The sequence below is a fragment of the Diachasmimorpha longicaudata genome, chromosome 8 (assembly GCF_034640455.1).
Source record: "Diachasmimorpha longicaudata isolate KC_UGA_2023 chromosome 8, iyDiaLong2, whole genome shotgun sequence".
Lineage (NCBI taxonomy): Eukaryota > Metazoa > Arthropoda > Insecta > Hymenoptera > Braconidae > Diachasmimorpha > Diachasmimorpha longicaudata.
Window position 1 is genome coordinate 5,769,637 of NC_087232.1, and position 18,189 is coordinate 5,787,825.

Consider the following 18,189-nt stretch of genomic DNA (forward strand, 5'->3'; position numbering starts at 1 on the left):
TTTTTTTTTCATATTTAGAGAATGTGTGGGTTTAAACACCCAGAAAATTGTCTAACCATTATTAACATATTAGTTGGATTTTTTATGGTCATTATAGCTTTTATTAAAACGAACTGTCCCCTCATGTTGCAGTTATTTTATTATTAACATTTTGGACTATCCAAATTGGATTGAATTCTTAATTTTTAACTTTGAGAATATTCGTAAAACATCACAAGTTTTAAAATAATTGAGAAATACCCTGGAGATGGTGAATGGCCACCAGCCGGCCGTCCCTCGGCTAACTATCGGCGATGCCTCCCTTCGGACCAGGGTAACTCAATAATCGTTGATTATCGATCATCATCAATTAGCAATGATAATTTCAAACAGTAAATTACCAAATTAATCCCAGACCTTTATGATTTTTCCCATGAAAATTTTTGTTTCCATCAGAAAAATAATGGAAAAAAAATGAAATTTGTATGTCGGAAACAAAATTTTTTGTGGGTGTTAAAAAACGGTTTAACCCCGAAAGGCTTCTAGTGATAAAATATCGGACCCCAGAAAATCGTGAACCGCTTACGATGCAACGAGAGTCTAACTGTGCTCACCATCCCATCTACAGCACGAATATACCTAAGGACTAAATAATAACGACAAAATGTTCGACAAGAAAACGAATCCAAATAGACGATTAATCGCAATTGTTCAATTGATCTACTCCGAGAACATAAATAAACAGACGAGAACATAAATAAACATATACTGCAGATAAATGCCTCGTGCTGCATTTAATGGAAACCAAACTAATGAAATTGATGAATAATTTATGTTACTGGGGCATCAAGCCAACTGCAGTATGAATAATCCAGGTGAATCGTAGGGTCTAGGTTTATTTACCAAATTCACGTAAAAACGAAAATATAAAAATTCTAAGTAATGGTAAGAGCAATTGGCACGATGCCCCATTGATTGAATAAAATAAAATACTAATACAGGATAAAATACGAAAAATGAAGTAAAAGAAAATAATAAACTGTGAGAAATTTCTACATAAACAGGTGTATATCTATAAATTGAATGAATAAACTTGATTTTTGTAATAGCGTTGACATTACGAATGAAAATTCAATCCTATTTCATCCCTTCGTTTTCCTGATTATTTTTATTTCGTCAGTTTTAACTCGCCGTATTGAATTGGAGTTGATTACTGGGTTTAATTAATTGAGATATTTGTTTGTGGAATTGAGAGGGAAATGCAATGGGAAAATGCAGTGCAGACGTTTATTAATTAATTTTGATGATTAATTTATTTCGGCTAATGGTGATAGTTAAAAAATTATATTATCGTCGGAGAATGTCGTACATTTTTTAGAGGCAAAAATGATCGAAATGTATTGTTAGTATTTAAACAGGAGGATAAGCTTCTGCCAGGGCATCGCCCATATGTTTCGTTTATAAATTAAGGACGAACTTTCCAGTGGATTTTTAAATGTGCGACTAAATTTCTCGTGAATATTTCGATGTTTCGATGATGAGATTGATAATTTTACGGCAGTTAGGACGTGGCCGAGGGGGAGAGGTTTCCCTCCGTCGCCCGGAGTCTCCTGAGTTTCTTCTTCAGAACCATCGCACCTGAGACAAACATCATTCAATTCAAATATAAAATAATAATAGAGGAATGGTCTACTTTCCCTTGCTACATACAATCAAAGTTGATTTATTAGTGAACAATTAATACTTACAAGATAAAGTTTGCCACAGTTGTACACTTTTTTTACTTTCCAAGCCCTCTCGTATTTTCTCATTCGTGGATTTCCTCAACTTCTTACATATTTCACGCAGTTGGACGGAGGCTTGGGACGGTGGAACGAATAAATATGAATTTATAAAATTATCAACGTTTAAATATCCCAATCTGATATCTCTCACCTGAAAAAAAAATACGATTAAGAAAAAATGAAGGAGAATTGATTTCTTTGTTTCTACTTTTTAGTTTTACGTTCCCACAAGCCTTAGAAAAATTTATATCTTAAATAAATCATGATTTTCCATATTATTTAACATCCCAGGATATTCCTTAATGATCTCACTTCATTCAGAAATTCAAGGGAAAGCCACAGCCACATACAGATGAGAGTCAGAATGTCATTCTTAAGGCCCTTTGCATTCCAGAGAGTAAAATCAGGTACGACTAGTGTGTGCATGTAAACTCTAAACAATAATTAATCATCTATTATTACTTCGAACGGGAAACTCCTCGAACAGTAATTGAAAACGGAAAAAAAGAGAAATAAAAAGGGGGAAAATTTGTTTTTCAAAGTGGGAAGAAAAGGGATTAATCACTTACAAATTTATCCAATAAATCCCCAACAATATTTTAGCAGCAGCTGATCCTTTTGTTGTTTTCATTGTTGATAAGATCCGGGCGATGTTGAGGATCGAAATCGAAGCGGCTTTGACGAATAATAAGTTTATTACAATATCAAACCATCTGGGAAAAAGAATATATTAATCCATAGAAGTAGGCGAGGAGAAGATTAAGCATTATAATCATTATGATGATAGATTTTTCATAAAATGTCATTTACACTCAATTTTTAATACTAAATCTTTCATTCGGATTAATAATTGAGTGTTTCTTTACTTGAGCTGTGATGAACTGTGAATTATCAGACAAAAAATGAGGGTAGTCCATCCTCTCAGCCACCCCCCATGATAAACAATTTCCACTCCCCCTCGGTGCACATAAAAACTCTTGTGAAATGTCACCCCCAGGTCTAGGTATCTGGGTTTTTGCAAAATACAAGCACTATCAACAGATTTAGGCACGAATAATTTTAGGTAGAGTGCACTCAGGAGCGTAAAACTGGTGCACCAAAGAGCATCAATTATTCTTCTACGTTTTATAACTCCATAACGCATACGACGAAGAAGTAACTGCAAAGAAAAATAAAGAACAATTCCTCCAGAATTTCTCCTTCCTCGCTTTCAATTTCTTTAAAATGTATAACTTAAATGTTGTGTATGATCAATTGCGATCTTTATTCTTTATCTTTATAAAACATTAATTGGACATAGAAATTAGAAGGAATCAATCGATGATAATGATCATGAATGTGATGAATAATTTTTTCAAATTAATTAGTTTTTTTTTAATTCACAAAGACAAATATTAACAAAACCATTTGTTTAAGTGATCTTAAGCCTCACATGAATTGTTTGAGCCAATTATTTAATAATAATAATTAATTAATATTGGTGCTGTTTCAATTATGTTTATTCAATTTCTCAGCTTAAAAAGTTTGTAAATTATTATACATTGTGAACTGAAAATTTATTTTAAACAGTTAATACAATGAAAACTTACATGAAGGCACTTGTCATAAACTGTGTATAAAATCCACCAACCGATGATCATAAACAAACAATCCGGATTAGTCCTGACCTTCCTCATGCTCTGAGAGCCATTTCCCCATGACTGGGGATCCTCATACAACTGCATTATTCCTGAGAAACCATCGGTCCCTGCTCCCCTGAGAAGGACATTCCACCCTGACTGGTGAGCATTTAATTCGTCTTTTGAGGATTTAACCGGCGTTTTAAACAGAATTCACTCTTGACGATGTAAATCTCTCGTAAGTAAAGAAATTCGTGAATAGACAGCCGAGGGGTGGTTGCTCTTCACAAAATAAACTAATTCTATCGTTTGTACTATGTTTGTACACGTTTGTACAAAGCTTAAAATGTTTCGTTAGCTTCTCATTTATTTTTAAATAAATAATTAAGAATTTAATATAAGTTCGGCAGAGACGCCGTCCGCAGCGATGTGTACTGTATGTGTTTCGCATCTGACACACAGAAGTCGTTACTGACAAATACCTTGATGGTATGCGGGGTCAGCCTACGGCACACAGAGGTCACTACGAACATTATTTATTTAAAAATAAATGTGAAACTAACGAAACATTTCGAGCTCCGTGCAAACGGGTCCAAACCTTGTCTAAACGTGCAATTAGTTCATTTTGCATAAAACGATTCTTTATTGACTATGTACATACTGTTAGTGAAAAAAGGGCCTATGAATGTCAATTGGTTTTTTCTCGGGATGAAGGATTGCAGTCGATAGAGTAGAAAAGCCCTACGAGTATTTTGTTTTGAAATTTAATTTCTTAATGAAAAAAAAAATATTTCGTTAGACAGAGAAATTTTACTCAGAAAGTTGTCTCTGCGTGGAAAATCTCAGGAAAGTGAATTTTCGAAGCAAAAAATCTCTCCCAAAGGATATCAAGCTGATCTCTCGTGAGTAGAAATTCATAATAAACATTTAAATCATAAAATCTCGGAATGCCGGATGCATTTTAGAGTTAAAGTCAAAGTTATTAATTTCATGACGAGTGTAGAGTCAGGACGAGTGATTTCCAGGGAAGACTTCCCCGGGTAAACCACTGGCATTTGGAGATGAGTGTTCGCATGGAGAGGACATCATTCGACAATACACCGGTTCAATCACTTCAGGTTAGTTTACCAGAATTCAAGGAACGACAATTTCATTCTGAAGATCATTGTACGAAGAGAAAAATTCAACAGAATTTACCGTACCCCTTGACAATAGTCTTGTGTTTCAGTTCGAGAAATATGACCTCAGGGTTCGGTCAAATTTGTCGCCTGCTTGGCAGAAGTTACCTGACCGTTTGAGAAAAACTACCAGCAGTTGGTTAATTTTCCTCAAATGGTCAGACAATTGTCATAAACAGTTGACTAATTTTAGCGAATGTTACGGTCATTTTCTCCAAGAGGATAAAACACAACACGATTACGAATGGAATTGCTGCGGACAATTGTAAATAATTTTTTTTCAAAAGAGCATTGAAATTAAGATTATGTGTATGAACATTGTGACATCATAATATTGGATTTTTGGAATTCGAGAAGACAAATTAATGCACGACTATATCCTAAAGTTATGACTGTACACTAATAAAATATAGTTTTCAACTACAAAATAGTGAAGAAACTTTCCTGCACGTGTCCCATAAAATACGATAAGACCGACATAACGTTCCGTCTCATGCATCACATTACTCGTTTTGTACATCAAACCGCACAGTAAATTCACATATTAAAAATAATCAGTTATAATGATAACCCTATACAAATACGAGCTTATTTTATTATTTAAGTCAAGACCAACTTCTCAGGATAAAATCGGAATTTCATTCAGCACGTGTGTATCTCCACGTTAGTTCAAAGTTTAGGGAATCCTCCTATTTTAACAAAAACAAACACGAGACGTATTGACTTTCTCTTTAGACGTGACATTGAGTCGGTAGTGAAAGGATGAAGCGCGAGCAGTTGTAGAGTGAATATTAGTGTATCACTTGACGTTTCAACTGATTATTTCATCAGGAGGCAGCTGATGCACTATTGGAACAGGATGATAAATCATCGATGCGGCTTCATCGTGATCGTCCTGAGTCTTGTGATGATTCTGCGAAACACGGCAGGTGAGGATCAGATTTTTGCTACTGACACAGACGCTATTTAAATTATTCATCCACTAAATTTTTTAGCATTCGTTATTTTGAGAAACGGGTCGGATCGGAACGTGTGGCTGCAGGTGAGAACTACATCACTGATAATTAATCATAATGCGTATTAAAAATTGATAGTAAATATTGTGCGTCAGTCAAATCACAGTTTTAAATGCGATCATTTAAAATTGCAAATTCATATTTTTTTAATATAATTGAAAGAAATCCCGATAATAATTGATTTTAAAATTATTTTTAATCATTTTTCATTTTGTATTTAAGCTGAATAACACACAACATGTTGATGGAATAAATCAATCATCGATGGAACCGGAACTATACGGATTATCAGACCCGTTGTCGGCAGCCTTGCACCGAGTCAAACGTAATCTGATGGATTTGGGTTTATCGTGTTTAATCTGCGAGATCGGCGTGAACTTGCTCCAGAACCACATCAGAGCAGGTCTCTCTGATGAAGAGGTCATGGGTCACATCAAACCCGTCTGCATGTTGCAGCTGAGCGAGAGCGTCTGCGAAGGAGTTAATCAAGTATTTGCGGTGAGTGATTTCAGTATTTCCACGAGGAAAAAAATAGTTTCATATTTTCAGTAACTTCAGCCAACTATGGAAATTATAAGATTATTTTTCTATTTCTCGCGACTTAATATTGCCATCGACATTCCGGCTATTTCAGCCAGAAGTCATCTACATCCTGCGGAAGGTGGATATGACTCCTCGTGAAATCTGCAGCTTCATAATGGGCGATCAGTGTTATTATGTGGCGACCCCATCGCACGAATGGGAGGTTTCTCTACCCCTGGTTAAAAAACCTGTCGTTCAACCCCTTATTCCCCCCAAAAAAGGGGGGAGAACTCTGAAAGTCCTTCATATTTCGGACACCCATTACGATCCGTATTACGAGGAAGGAGCCAATGCCGAGTGTGGTGATCCTCTATGTTGTAGAGTGTCTAGCGAAGCACCTGCTAGCCCTTCCGGAAGGGCTGGAAAATGGGGTGATTACAGAAAATGTGATACCCCTAAGAGAACGCTTGATCACATGCTCCAACATATTCAGAATACACATCCGGTGAGTTCTTCTGATGTTTTTCAATTAAAAGTTAATCAAACGTCTTTTTTATTAATTTTTCCCGAGAATCTGTGCAAGGAATTGTATGTGAATTCCTTGGTAGCGACTTCGTCGCCTCTCTCGTCAATTGGTCAGCCTTCTGGAGCTCTCACCTCCCGTATGCGAGGGGACCCACCTGATTTTGTTGGATCGGGCATTCTGATGTTGCTGAATCACATGATTATGATCTGTTCTTTCAGGATATCGATTACATCATCTGGACCGGTGATATACCGCCTCACGACTCATGGAACCAAACACGAGAAGAGAACCTTCAGAATCTCCGCGATACAGTGAGCCAAATGCTTGATGCATTTCCAAATACATCAATCTTCCCGGCTTTGGGAAATCACGAGAGTGCACCGGTGAACAGCTTTCCAGTCCCATCCGCACCGGACAACTACACCATCTCCTGGTTGTACGATGAGCTGAATGAACAGTGGCAACGATTGCTGTCATCAAACGCCTCGAATACTGTTAAACGCGGGGGTTTCTACTCGGTCGTTGTCAAACCTGGTTTCCGAATAATTTCAGTGAATACTAATTACTGCAATAATTTGAACTTTTGGCTGCTCCTTAATAGCACGGACCCGGTTAATGAGCTCCAGTGGTTGATTGATGAGCTCCAGGCAGCGGAGGATAAGAACGAAAAGGTACACATCATTGGACACATACCACCAGGTACCTCTGATTGCCTGAAGATCTGGTCTGGCAATTATTACAGGATCATCAACAGGTGATTGAGCATGATCAGTGACTTTATTCGTGAGTTTTTTCGTGGTTTGTATTAATTACATTTGTTATCAAATTATTATTTGCGCAGATACGAGTCGACAATAACTGCCCAGTTCTTCGGTCACACCCACTTCGATGAATTCGAATTGTTCTATGACATTGATGAGCTCACTCGACCGGTTAGTGTAGCGTACATAGGCCCCTCGGTGTCGCCCTATGAGAATCTCAATCCAGGGTACAGAATATACTACGTCGACGACGATGGGAGATTGCCGACGAGGCAAGTCGTTGATCACGAAACCTGGATCATGAATCTCGAAGAAGCGAATTTTTATGGTACACCATTTTGGTGGAGGCTGTACAGTGCGAGAGATGCGTATGATATGGCATCGCTTCAGCCGAGCGATTGGAATCAACTGATTGATCGGATGATCGATGATACAGAAATCTTTGATGTTTATTACAAGTGAGTAATGTTTATTACTCGTAACAACTATTCAGATCCTCATAGTCCTTAAAAAAATGGAGATTAACTTTTGATCAGCAGAATTCGATTTCAGTCATGTGAGGAGACGAAACGATCTTTTGACAGGTGTCTTTTCTCGTTTTTTTTTTCACAGAAACTATCATAAAAATGCGCCAGTCAGGCCGGTGTGTGACACCAAATGCCGGAAAAGACTTCTGTGTGATCTCCGAAGCGGTCGCAGCCGAGACAGGGAAGTCTTATGTCAAAGTATAGAAGAAAGAATTAACAAACAGAGTTACTTCAGTTGGGGGAGTTTTTTTTTCATCGGTTGAGTCATTACTGATCCTATAAGAGTATAAAATAGGCCCATCCCTTGCCAGAAAGATGCTGCGATGCCATTTGTCTTGGCAAGTTATGTGTAATGGTGAGTCATCTCCTGCGAGGGGTTGGCCTTGTAAATAGATGAAAGATCCTACTGAGCATTGCTTGGATTATTCTGTTAAACTGTTTTGTTTGATTTATAAATCGAAGCTTCAAATACTCTTACTCAGAGACTGAAATATTACGATTTTACGTTTAAAATATTAAATTAAGTGAATTGATGTTGAGAAATGTAAATGGGCCGAATATGAATGACATAGAGTTACAAATTATGTCGTAAAAGGGACAAATGGCGACCGGGAAATTATTTCCCTGAGGGAAACAGGCAAAACGTGAGGGTTCTAATACAATACTAGCAGACGATGCTCCTGGTGGTGCCTGCTAGGCCGCCATTTTCCACGGAAATCGTCGTATATTCAATTCCCTATCAAAATTCTACTAAAATAAATAATAATAATAAAAATCATTCTCATCCCCGATGACAAGAGACCCTTATCATTTTTAACCATTTCTCATCTAATATGAAGACTACAAAACATCAGTTCTGACGTCAGCTTTTCTGCAATCGTATCATAAAGATAATTGATGCCTTGGAGTGGGAGACCTTTGAATTCTTCGGGAAGCCACGGACGTTCGTTGACGTTGAACATGTGAGTAATCGCTCCGAAGCTGTATACTGGCATTAGTTGAGCTTGTTGGTCCCCAGTCGTTGTTACGACGCGGCAACCTAAACTATTCTAACATTATTTTTCATTGGTGAGAATTAAAGAACTGAAAGTGACGAAACCGCTGGTGATAAGCCATTATAGAAAGAAATATCTTCGTGATCACCCATTGATTGCTTTTATGAATGAGTGAGAAGTGTTGTTAAAGACGATTCGATTGTAAATCCAACGACGTAATTATGTTTTCGTCGATTTGGCAGTGATTTAGAAGAATTTATTAAAGTGTTGACAACTATCTGTGGTACGTCTTTTAAAATTTTATGTATAAAAATAAAATATGAACCAAAGTTCTTTTAATTAGTCAAGAAAATGACTTCTAACGTTGTAGAAATGTGTGGGCTATTTTCATCGAATTGAAGAGATTAATGTTAAATGAAAAACAAATTTGCTTTGTTTTTAAATACCAAGAGAGAATATAACTAAGAATTTATTTACTTTGGAAAACCCTTTTGATAATTTTAATCTTTTATTTTCATCAAGTAAACAGTAAAATAAATATTAAAATCGAAGATATCGCACGTCGTAACCAGAAGTAAACCTTGAAATATAAGTTAATCAACATGAGTAATGAAGAACAATCGGTTTAAGAATCAAATGACGTTTTTTTTTGTGTCAATTCCTTTGTTGTGGAGAAACACTAAGTGAAATGTTGTGAGTAGTAATGTGTGCAGAAGAAAAAATATCGTAGATTTAATAAAACACATCTTGTTGGATGAATGTTCTGTCGTATAAAAATAGAATTCTATTGTTTCAACGTTTTAATTCTTCGTTTACGCAGGGGGTTCCCAATGGAGGTCACATAATCAAAGATTCGCCTGAAAATGGGTCATGATTCCATGAAAATATCTTATTGCATGTGACTTCTTTGATATCGTCTCCGATAAGCTCCGATACATTGGAATAATTCTTAATATTCGATGAAATATCTAGAGAATACGAACGAACATACGAGAGATTCGAGCCCTCATTTGAACGAAGAATGAGGTTCATGTTTGCAGCCCTCAGAATTAACGATTGAAGTATAGTTTAATCACACGATACTCTAAATGCGCCGATATATTTGGTAACAATGGTCATCAATGAATTACGTCGTTGAAACTATTGAACAAAACCGAGTGGTTGAGTCAGTAGATAATCCTTGCGTTTTACTAAATTTTTCTCTCAGTGTAGCCTCAGAAAAATTCGCTATATTTACGATTCCTTAACTGTAGCTCGCGCCTCTCTCTTCGTGTTCGGCATGTGAACCCCATAACCCCGACAATGGAACCCTTCTACCGGGCCCCAACTCTATCGCATCATATATCCCAGGAAATGTAAAACTCAGTCTTGTGAAACCGTCAACCGACACTTGATGGACATACGATAGTTGATAATAATGAACTGTTTGGGACTCAGCCGTGAAATACTGAAGTCCATATCATAGGAATTTGTATCGTGGATCATTTTTACGGTCTGAGGAATCAGATTTTTGTGGTCAACGGTCGTTGCATAAGTCCCTTAGTATTTTCTTGAAGCCAAGTTGTGGAATGCAAAAAAAATGATGATGGATGGCATAACTCAGTTGAGAAATGTGAAAAAATGTTCAAATTCAACGTTAACTGCTGCGATTTTTAATTAATAAGGTAAAGTGATCATTAGGTGGATGCTTAAGGAAACTGCTCTGTAGACAGACGTTTTTTAGAAATTTATTACTTTTCTAGAATTTAAAATGCAAAATTGATGGGAGAAAATGGCACCTGAGGTTTGAAATGGATAATTCAAAGTGATTGTTTGAATTTTAATTGCTTTATTTGCATAATTTCTTATCGAAAAGTCAGTAATTTCACTTGTGAATGGCCTGACTTATTTGGTAATTGTTACTCAATATTTCTAAATATTTACTCAAAAATTTTGGTGTCTTCGATTAAAGATATTAATGACAAAAATCAATGGATGTGTTAAAGGAATTGTTTTTGTTGCAGATGATCTTACGAATGGAATACATCAACAACAAGATGATGAACAAACGAGGGAATTTTTTGAAGTGTCTTCTATTCCTCTGTCTAGCTCTGACCTCCAGGACTTCCGGTGAGAACTAAAGATATTGTTTATGGTTTCTTCATAAATCTTCAAAAATATCCATTATATCTTTCACTAAAGACTATATATATTTAAGAAAATATTATCAGGAAATACTCGTCAGTATTTAAAGCCGAAAATACGAGGTTCAATTTTAATCATAAACCTGATCTTTACGATGACGAAACCTCATAAAGTCTACCTCTATAAGGGTGACCATGGTCAAGAGAAAAAAGTATAAGGCCCCTGAGGGTCAGAATTCCATTTATCAATAGTGTTAATTTCAAATGGTATTAAGAAGAGTAAAAAATACGAAAAACAATTAAATTACTTATTCGGCTAAATTTTTTTAGGAGTTGTCATAAGATCCCCGAATGTCACCTCACAAGTCACCATCAAAGAGAACAAAAGCGCTACCTTGCAAACCATTTCCGCAACGTCCAATGATGGACAGCCCAAGGTGAATTTCCTTCTTTTTTTTATACTAAAATAAAAATTCCAGTACTGTTTCTTGAAATATTATCGGCTTAAATGAATTTTTTTTCCAAAATTCTGGGATATTTTCCCAGAAGGAATCTCCACGAATTTCACCAGTAATTCCGAGAAATTTTCTTTAAGTATTATTATTAACTCAGTTCTGACATTAGATTTTTTTTCCATTGGGGATTTATGATTTTTTCCAATCCTCGTTCGATGATTTTTATAAAAAAAATTTCTACTCGAACAACATCAGGTGGCGTATTCGAAATTAGTGTGGACCACGGAAGATGAAAAGTGGTTGAAGCAGTTCCAACGACCATCGACAACGGGTATCTTCGGATCAATATTTAATGATAAAAATTGTGCCGCCTGCAATTTTGCTGTATATTTTGTACATGAGATAACCGGCACGGTCGGTTCCTTGAGCGAGAACGTAGCCAGAACTCTTGTCAGAGAATCAGTTTATGAAGGATGCAAGTCACAACTCCCCGCAGAGGTTTGTCGAGGAATCGTCGAGGAATTCCTAGTGAGTACAAGAAAGTGGAGAAAATAATAGTTGTGGGATAATTTCACATTATTAAGAAGAATTATCGACTAACACCTCACATCTCAGCTCATCTCGACGACTCTAAGCCCCTTTTCTTTTGTAATTGTAATTGAAAAAGAAAAACAAATATTTGAAACATGATTTTTTGTCTACAGGATCAGGTCTACTACATCATGAAGAACACGGACATGGGAGCGGAGACAATTTGCAGTTTTGTGATGAGTGGAGCATGCGAATATGTTTCCAAGCCTTCTCTGGAGTGGCAGGTGACTTTCCCACTTATTCCAAAGCCCCCGGTTGCTGTTACAATTCCACCGAGGATGGGAGCAAAGAGACTAAAAGTCCTGCAGCTCTCGGACATTCATTACGATCCATATTATGAGGAGGGATCCAATGCCGAATGCGGCAATCCACTCTGCTGTCGATCAATCAACGGAAAACCAACGAATCCCAAAGATGCTGCAGGAAAATGGGGTGATTACCGGGGATGTGACACCCCCAAGCGAACAATTGATAATATGTTTAAACACATACAGACTATTCACACTGTAAGTAATCGAATATACAATTCCAAGGATAAACCCCACGATAGAAAATTGGTAAATTTTTTCTAGGACATTGATTACATTCTCTGGACGGGCGATCTACCCCCTCACGATGTTTGGAATCAGACCCGCGAAGGAAACTTGCAAATTCTTCGAAATATAATGGAAGACATGAAAAATTCATTTCCAAATGTGAAGATTTTCCCAGCCCTGGGTAATCATGAGAGCGCTCCAGTGAACAGTTTTCCGACGCAATCAGCTCCATCGCAGTTCCGGATCTCCTGGCTGTACGATGAACTGGATAAGCAATGGCAACAATGGCTACCAACAACTACCTCCAGTACTGTTAAACGTGGTGCTTTCTACTCGGTTCTCGTCGAACCTGGTTTTCGAATAATTTCTGTCAACACGAATTACTGCAATGATAAGAATTTTTGGCTTTTGATGAACAGTACTGATCCCGTTAGTGAACTCCAGTGGCTGATTGATGAGCTGCAGGGAGCGGAAAACAGAAGCGAGAAGGTGCACATTATTGGTCACATACCTCCAGGGAGTGCTGAATGCCTGAAGGTCTGGTCTGCTAATTATTACAGGATCATTAATAGATATGAATCAACAATAACTGCACAATTCTTCGGTCACACCCACTTCGATGAATTTGAATTGTTCTACGATACTGAGAATCTTACTCGTCCACTGAGTGTAGCATATGTCGCTCCATCTGTAACGCCATATGATCATCTGAATCCTGGATACAGGATATATTACATCGATGGTGAGGGATCGTCGACGAGGCATGTCATTGATCATGAGACCTGGGTGATGAATCTCCAGGAGGCCAATGTGAGGGGATTCCCCACATGGAGAAAATTGTACAGCGCCCAGAGGGCTTATGGAATGCAGTCACTTCTGCCTAGAGATTGGGATGCGTTGTTTCATGAGATGATAAATGATACGACAATTTTCAATCGTTACTACAAGTGAGTTTGAAAGAAATTCCAAGAATGAAAGATATTTTCCCTCGAGATTTTTTGAGTTAGAATTTTTTCTTGATGGTAATAATTGATCTCTAGACAAGTTTCCCCTAGCGAAAACATATCTTTCTTGCCAATAGAATAGAAATGAAATATATAGTGCAAATAATTCTTTGTTTCCAGATTTTATCACAAGAATTCAGCCAGTCGTCCACCGTGCGACGAATCCTGTCGAAAGCAGCTCCTGTGTGATATACGAAGTGGCCGCAGTCGTGACAGAGAATTCCTCTGCCAGAAGATAGATAACAATTTGTTTGATACGAAGTCCTATGCAAAGTTCGACGTAGATGTGATAGACTCGAATGACATTCCCTATTACAAGTAGTTATTGAAAATTATTTAGTTTATTAGTAGAATTTTTTCATCCGGATTGAATAGATCTGGAACAAGTACGAAGACCATGACATCGATCGATGAAGACTATGCCTTTAATCGATTTTCTGATAGATGAGGACGACTGAAGACTCCTCGTTGTCTGTCGAATTGTTGATGAAGAACGACAGTTGTGAATATAAGATTTTACTGGCGAAACGGTCAAACAATTCACTTGAAATATGTCAAGGCTTGACAAATCATGACAAAATATTCATTAAAAGCCGGCCAATCCTAGAAATCCATTTGAACAGTTTTACCGATTCGCCATTGATTTTATATTTAAGATCTTCATGATAATTTTTTTATTTTTGCATGTGTTTTGGAAATGATCTCCCAATAATGCCAATTTAAATAAACAATAGAATACAAGGTACGCTGATTTATTATCATTATGTAACCCGTTCCCTCTGCCCTTCATTCTGATTAAAATGAATTTGTAAACAAGGAAAATAGTCAAGTCAGGATAAAGACAAGGAGAAGGCAGAAAAATGTCTCGAATATTTTCCTCATTGTTAGGGAGAATGCAGTATTGGATTGAAAGTTTGTCTGATCGGTTTCGATTTTTTGTTGAATGTTGGGTTTCTAAACATACCATAATCTTCTGGGTAAAATTTCAATAATTTGTTGACCCACACAACCTTACCGACAGGGACGTTCACAATCGTAGTTCATGCGTCACCACTACGAAAATTTTGGGTTCAGCACTTTCCCCTATAATCTCTGCCCCGCAAGTCCTCAATAGTCCCTAGGTTCTTTCAGGGAAAAAGAGGGTCTAAGTTCTTTGGGTGACGGAGAATAAATCTAATTTTTTTTGGAGACCAATGGTTAAAATTTAAACAAGACAGCGGTTATCGAACGTTATTTGTTAACTAACAATCACGAGCATACCATAATCAATCAATAAAAAATGGAGAAAAATAGAAAATGCATATGAGAGAAGCTGATTGGGCAGATGCATTCCTACTCATTCCCCTGGAAACTTTGAAAAAAGGTTATGGACGTTACTTCAAACACGTAAATGGCGGCTTTGTCATTACAATGTAGTGAATCTAACCCGTGAGCGAAGATATTAGGGCCCGTATAAAGCTCCCCAGATGTCTGATGACAGTGAGATACTCGGCAGAAGACCACACTCGCCTCGGACCCTCACTATATCGAAATCCCCATGTTCGGAGGACAATTGGTTCACCAGTGAGCCGGAGACAACACTCGTCAGCAACGATTGTCAACGCAACGTGCAACTGGAATCAACGAACCCCTGGATTTCAGAGAATAAAGAGAGAAATTGTGATTTGGGTGAGGTCGAGTCCATGATCATCGCTTCTCGGGGTTGGAATGGATATCACGTGAGTTGAAATTACATAAATTGACTTCCCAACCCCATAGCCTCCTCCACATTTCAACGTGAAACGATCATTTCATTGATCTTTTCCTAGTTAATTAGCTCTTTCGACTTGACGATATTCAAGTACTTTGACTGTTTTTCATGTCCACTAAGCACATTCTCGTCATTCCAATTTGAGCATTGGCTTTTTTATTAAGATAAACTCTTTATGATCAGGTAAAGATAAACCCTTCTAAAAATGGTAAAACTTCTGATTCATATTTTCAGACGCAAGTCGCGAAAAATGAAGAGTCTTCGAAATCACCTCGTCCCAAGGACTCCCCCAGACCGCACCCCAAGACGGTGGAGGATATTGAACAATGGTTGAAAACTCGTCCGGATGCTCCGACCACAATGGAGCCCCTAAAACAAGAACTCGAAACAGTGGACAGGTACCTGACCTCTCCCTTCCTCGAGAAAGACCAGGACGTTCTGTCTATCGACATCGATTACACCGACAAAAAATTGACACTGGGATACGATCCCTCCTACGACCAATTCCAAGAACTCCACAACGAGAAATACTTGGAAGTCTGCAAGGATGGCTTCACCCTTCCAGAGTTTCCTCTGGATAACCTGGATCCTCTGACACTTGCCAACAACGACATGATGGTGGCAGGTGAGGTCCTCCCCTCCACTAGTACCCAACCTGAGGATTACGCTCAAGAACCGGAGGAAACTTCTCAACACCCATCTTCAGAAGTCGAGCAAAAGCCTTCAATTCCGGATTTTGCCTTGACGACGTCCCAGGAGGTGGATGAAATCGAAATATCTCCTGAAATCGATCCTTTGATTCATGAGGACCTCGGATCCCTGGACAGTCCTTCCGAAGGGGACATCTCGCCTCCAAATGGCAAAAGTGAGTCTAGAATCGTCAAAAAACGAAGAAAAGTCCTCAAGATTGAGGACAATCGTTTGCAATATGACGAGGAAGACGTTCAGACTGATAATAAGGACGGAATAATGGCCGTTGTCGCAATATCAACTGATAAAATATCCAACATGACGCAGATTGTGATAAATACAGGAAAGGAGGAACAGATCTACCAGGGGAAGACATCGGAGTTGATGGAGGCCACTGGGTATTTTCCAAATATTGCAAAGATGGAAGGCGGTGGATGCTGGAGGGAGGCCGGGAGCACCAGTCACGAAATGATAATCACAAATGCCCTGGAGGAGTTGGGATTCACTGAGGAGGGACTTGTTTCCCTCGCTCTTGTGATGACAGAGAATGGAAAGACCTGGATATGTCCTAAAGAGGAGTGCAGAAGGGAGTTCAACAGGTTGTATGCGTTGAAGGGACATCTGCTGGCCCATTACGGGGTCAGGCCTTTCAAGTGCGACTACGATGGCTGTGCTTGGGCATTTCACTCGGACTTCAAGTTGAAACGTCACAAGGAAACCCACCTGAAACGCAAGGACTACGTCTGCCAGGTCTGCAACCGTCGTTTCACGACAATCTACAACCTCTGGACGCACGAAAAACTACACTCTCGCCCCAACCGCATCGCCTGCCTGGTCCCCAGTTGTCTCGAACGTTTTCAAACAAAAAGAGCTCTCGAAATCCACATGAAGTCCCACGATCAGGAGCACGCCCCCTATGTCTGCAGTCACGAAGGCTGTGGTAAGCGCTACTACAGCTCCAACGCCTTGAGCTCACATCAGAGGTGTCACAGTTACAAAGAAGTGGACATAAAGTGCGGCTGGTTGGGCTGCGGCAAAGTATTCGATAAGCCCTGCCGTCTGAAGGCTCACGTCAGGTGTCACACTGGCTCCAAGCCCTACTCCTGTACTTACCCAGGATGCGGATGGGCTTTCTCGTCGTCGAGTAAACTCAAGCGACACGAGAAGAAGCACACGAACGAGAGAAAATTTCTTTGTGAATTTCCTGGATGCAATAAGGCCTTCATGCGATCTGAACATCTCAAGGAGCACAGGCTGACTCACAAAGAAGGAAGATTCTTCCAGTGCTATATGTGCGACGCGAGTTTTTCCGCGAAAAGCAGTCTCTATGTTCATATTAAGAAGCATCAGAATCGGGAGAACAACGGCAGTGTGCAGAATGCCAGGGCGAGGGTAGGTTTGATGGAGAGGAGACTGGAGGATTCTGAGAGTGTCAAGACCATTTGCGAGGAATTGTCGATGAAGTCGGTGCCCTCGGTACCTGAGGATCTTCATGGAGGTCTGAGTCCCCTTCAGAATGTCGGTAAGATCAGGGGAGAGGAAGATGAGGTTTGCAAGAGGATTGGCTCGTCGAAGATGTTGAGGAATCGCGATAACGGGCACAGTGATCTTGCAGATTCATCGGAGTTGAATTATGTTTTGTATGAGGACAATGATCAGGGTGAGGGTGGACAGGGAGAGGAGGGGGCAGAACCAGAGCCTGAACCACCACCGAAGATCGTGGGGAATGTTGCCAGAGGCAGAAGGGGACAGGGGGCTGCGAGGACTAGGCTGACGTGTGATGATGTCTGGAGGATGAAGAGGAGAAACTCGCGATTGAATTCTGTGGGACCGAGTGATGTTGTTCTTGGGGGTGGAGATATTGGGGAGGGTTTACTTCTGGAGGAGGAATTGCCCTTGATGTTCTATCAGGAGGATCTGGGGAATGAGGGACAGATTCTACTGCTCGAGGGGGGAAGTGAGGAGACGATTGGACTGAGGGGGCTGGAGTGATGAATGTATCTGTGATGATTGATGAGTGGATAGTGCCGCTTGATTTTGTGTACATCGTGGATAGTTTTAAGATTTTTTTTTACTTTGAACGGTTATTTTGTATTAATAAATGTTCATATTTTTGGATTTTTTGGAGAGTTA

The 18,189-nt window shown here is 38.9% G+C and overlaps 4 protein-coding genes across 6 annotated transcripts; 3 read left to right on the plus strand and 1 right to left on the minus strand.

Annotated features, from left to right (window-relative positions):
• Window positions 1-1,265: 1,265 nt before the first annotated feature.
• On the minus strand, window positions 1,266-3,641 carry LOC135165246 (uncharacterized). Its single transcript, XM_064126352.1, has 6 exons — window positions 3,353-3,641; window positions 2,630-2,922; window positions 2,333-2,476; window positions 2,076-2,196; window positions 1,728-1,914; window positions 1,266-1,617 (listed from the first exon to the last, which is right to left on the minus strand). Exons 1-6 carry the CDS (start codon window positions 3,485-3,487, stop codon window positions 1,541-1,543), a joined length of 957 nt encoding a protein of 318 aa, XP_063982422.1. The 5' UTR covers window positions 3,488-3,641; the 3' UTR covers window positions 1,266-1,540.
• A 299-nt stretch (window positions 3,642-3,940) lies between these two features.
• On the plus strand, window positions 3,941-8,709 carry LOC135165239 (sphingomyelin phosphodiesterase-like). 3 transcript variants are annotated; one of them, XM_064126336.1, is made up of 9 exons: window positions 3,941-4,284; window positions 4,356-4,500; window positions 5,392-5,489; window positions 5,556-5,602; window positions 5,799-6,074; window positions 6,211-6,603; window positions 6,843-7,378; window positions 7,466-7,843; window positions 7,998-8,709. In XM_064126336.1, the coding sequence occupies exons 3-9, from the start codon at window positions 5,402-5,404 to the stop codon at window positions 8,173-8,175; spliced, it is 1,896 nt and encodes a 631-aa protein (XP_063982406.1). In that variant the 5' UTR covers window positions 3,941-4,284; window positions 4,356-4,500; window positions 5,392-5,401; the 3' UTR covers window positions 8,176-8,709. The 3 variants fall into 3 exon arrangements, with proteins under 3 accessions (XP_063982406.1, XP_063982405.1, XP_063982407.1); XM_064126335.1 differs by having other exon boundaries at window positions 4,386-4,500; XM_064126337.1 differs by having other exon boundaries at window positions 4,408-4,500.
• LOC135165432 (sphingomyelin phosphodiesterase-like) lies at window positions 8,265-14,361 on the plus strand. Its single transcript, XM_064126716.1, has 8 exons — window positions 8,265-8,297; window positions 8,779-8,874; window positions 10,911-11,016; window positions 11,361-11,467; window positions 11,741-12,013; window positions 12,190-12,582; window positions 12,649-13,559; window positions 13,737-14,361. Exons 1-8 carry the CDS (start codon window positions 8,265-8,267, stop codon window positions 13,936-13,938), a joined length of 2,121 nt encoding a protein of 706 aa, XP_063982786.1. The 3' UTR covers window positions 13,939-14,361.
• A 368-nt stretch (window positions 14,362-14,729) lies between these two features.
• LOC135165238 (zinc finger protein 543-like) lies at window positions 14,730-18,174 on the plus strand. Its single transcript, XM_064126334.1, has 2 exons — window positions 14,730-15,334; window positions 15,601-18,174. Exons 1-2 carry the CDS (start codon window positions 15,083-15,085, stop codon window positions 18,046-18,048), a joined length of 2,700 nt encoding a protein of 899 aa, XP_063982404.1. The 5' UTR covers window positions 14,730-15,082; the 3' UTR covers window positions 18,049-18,174.
• Window positions 18,175-18,189: the final 15 nt, after the last annotated feature.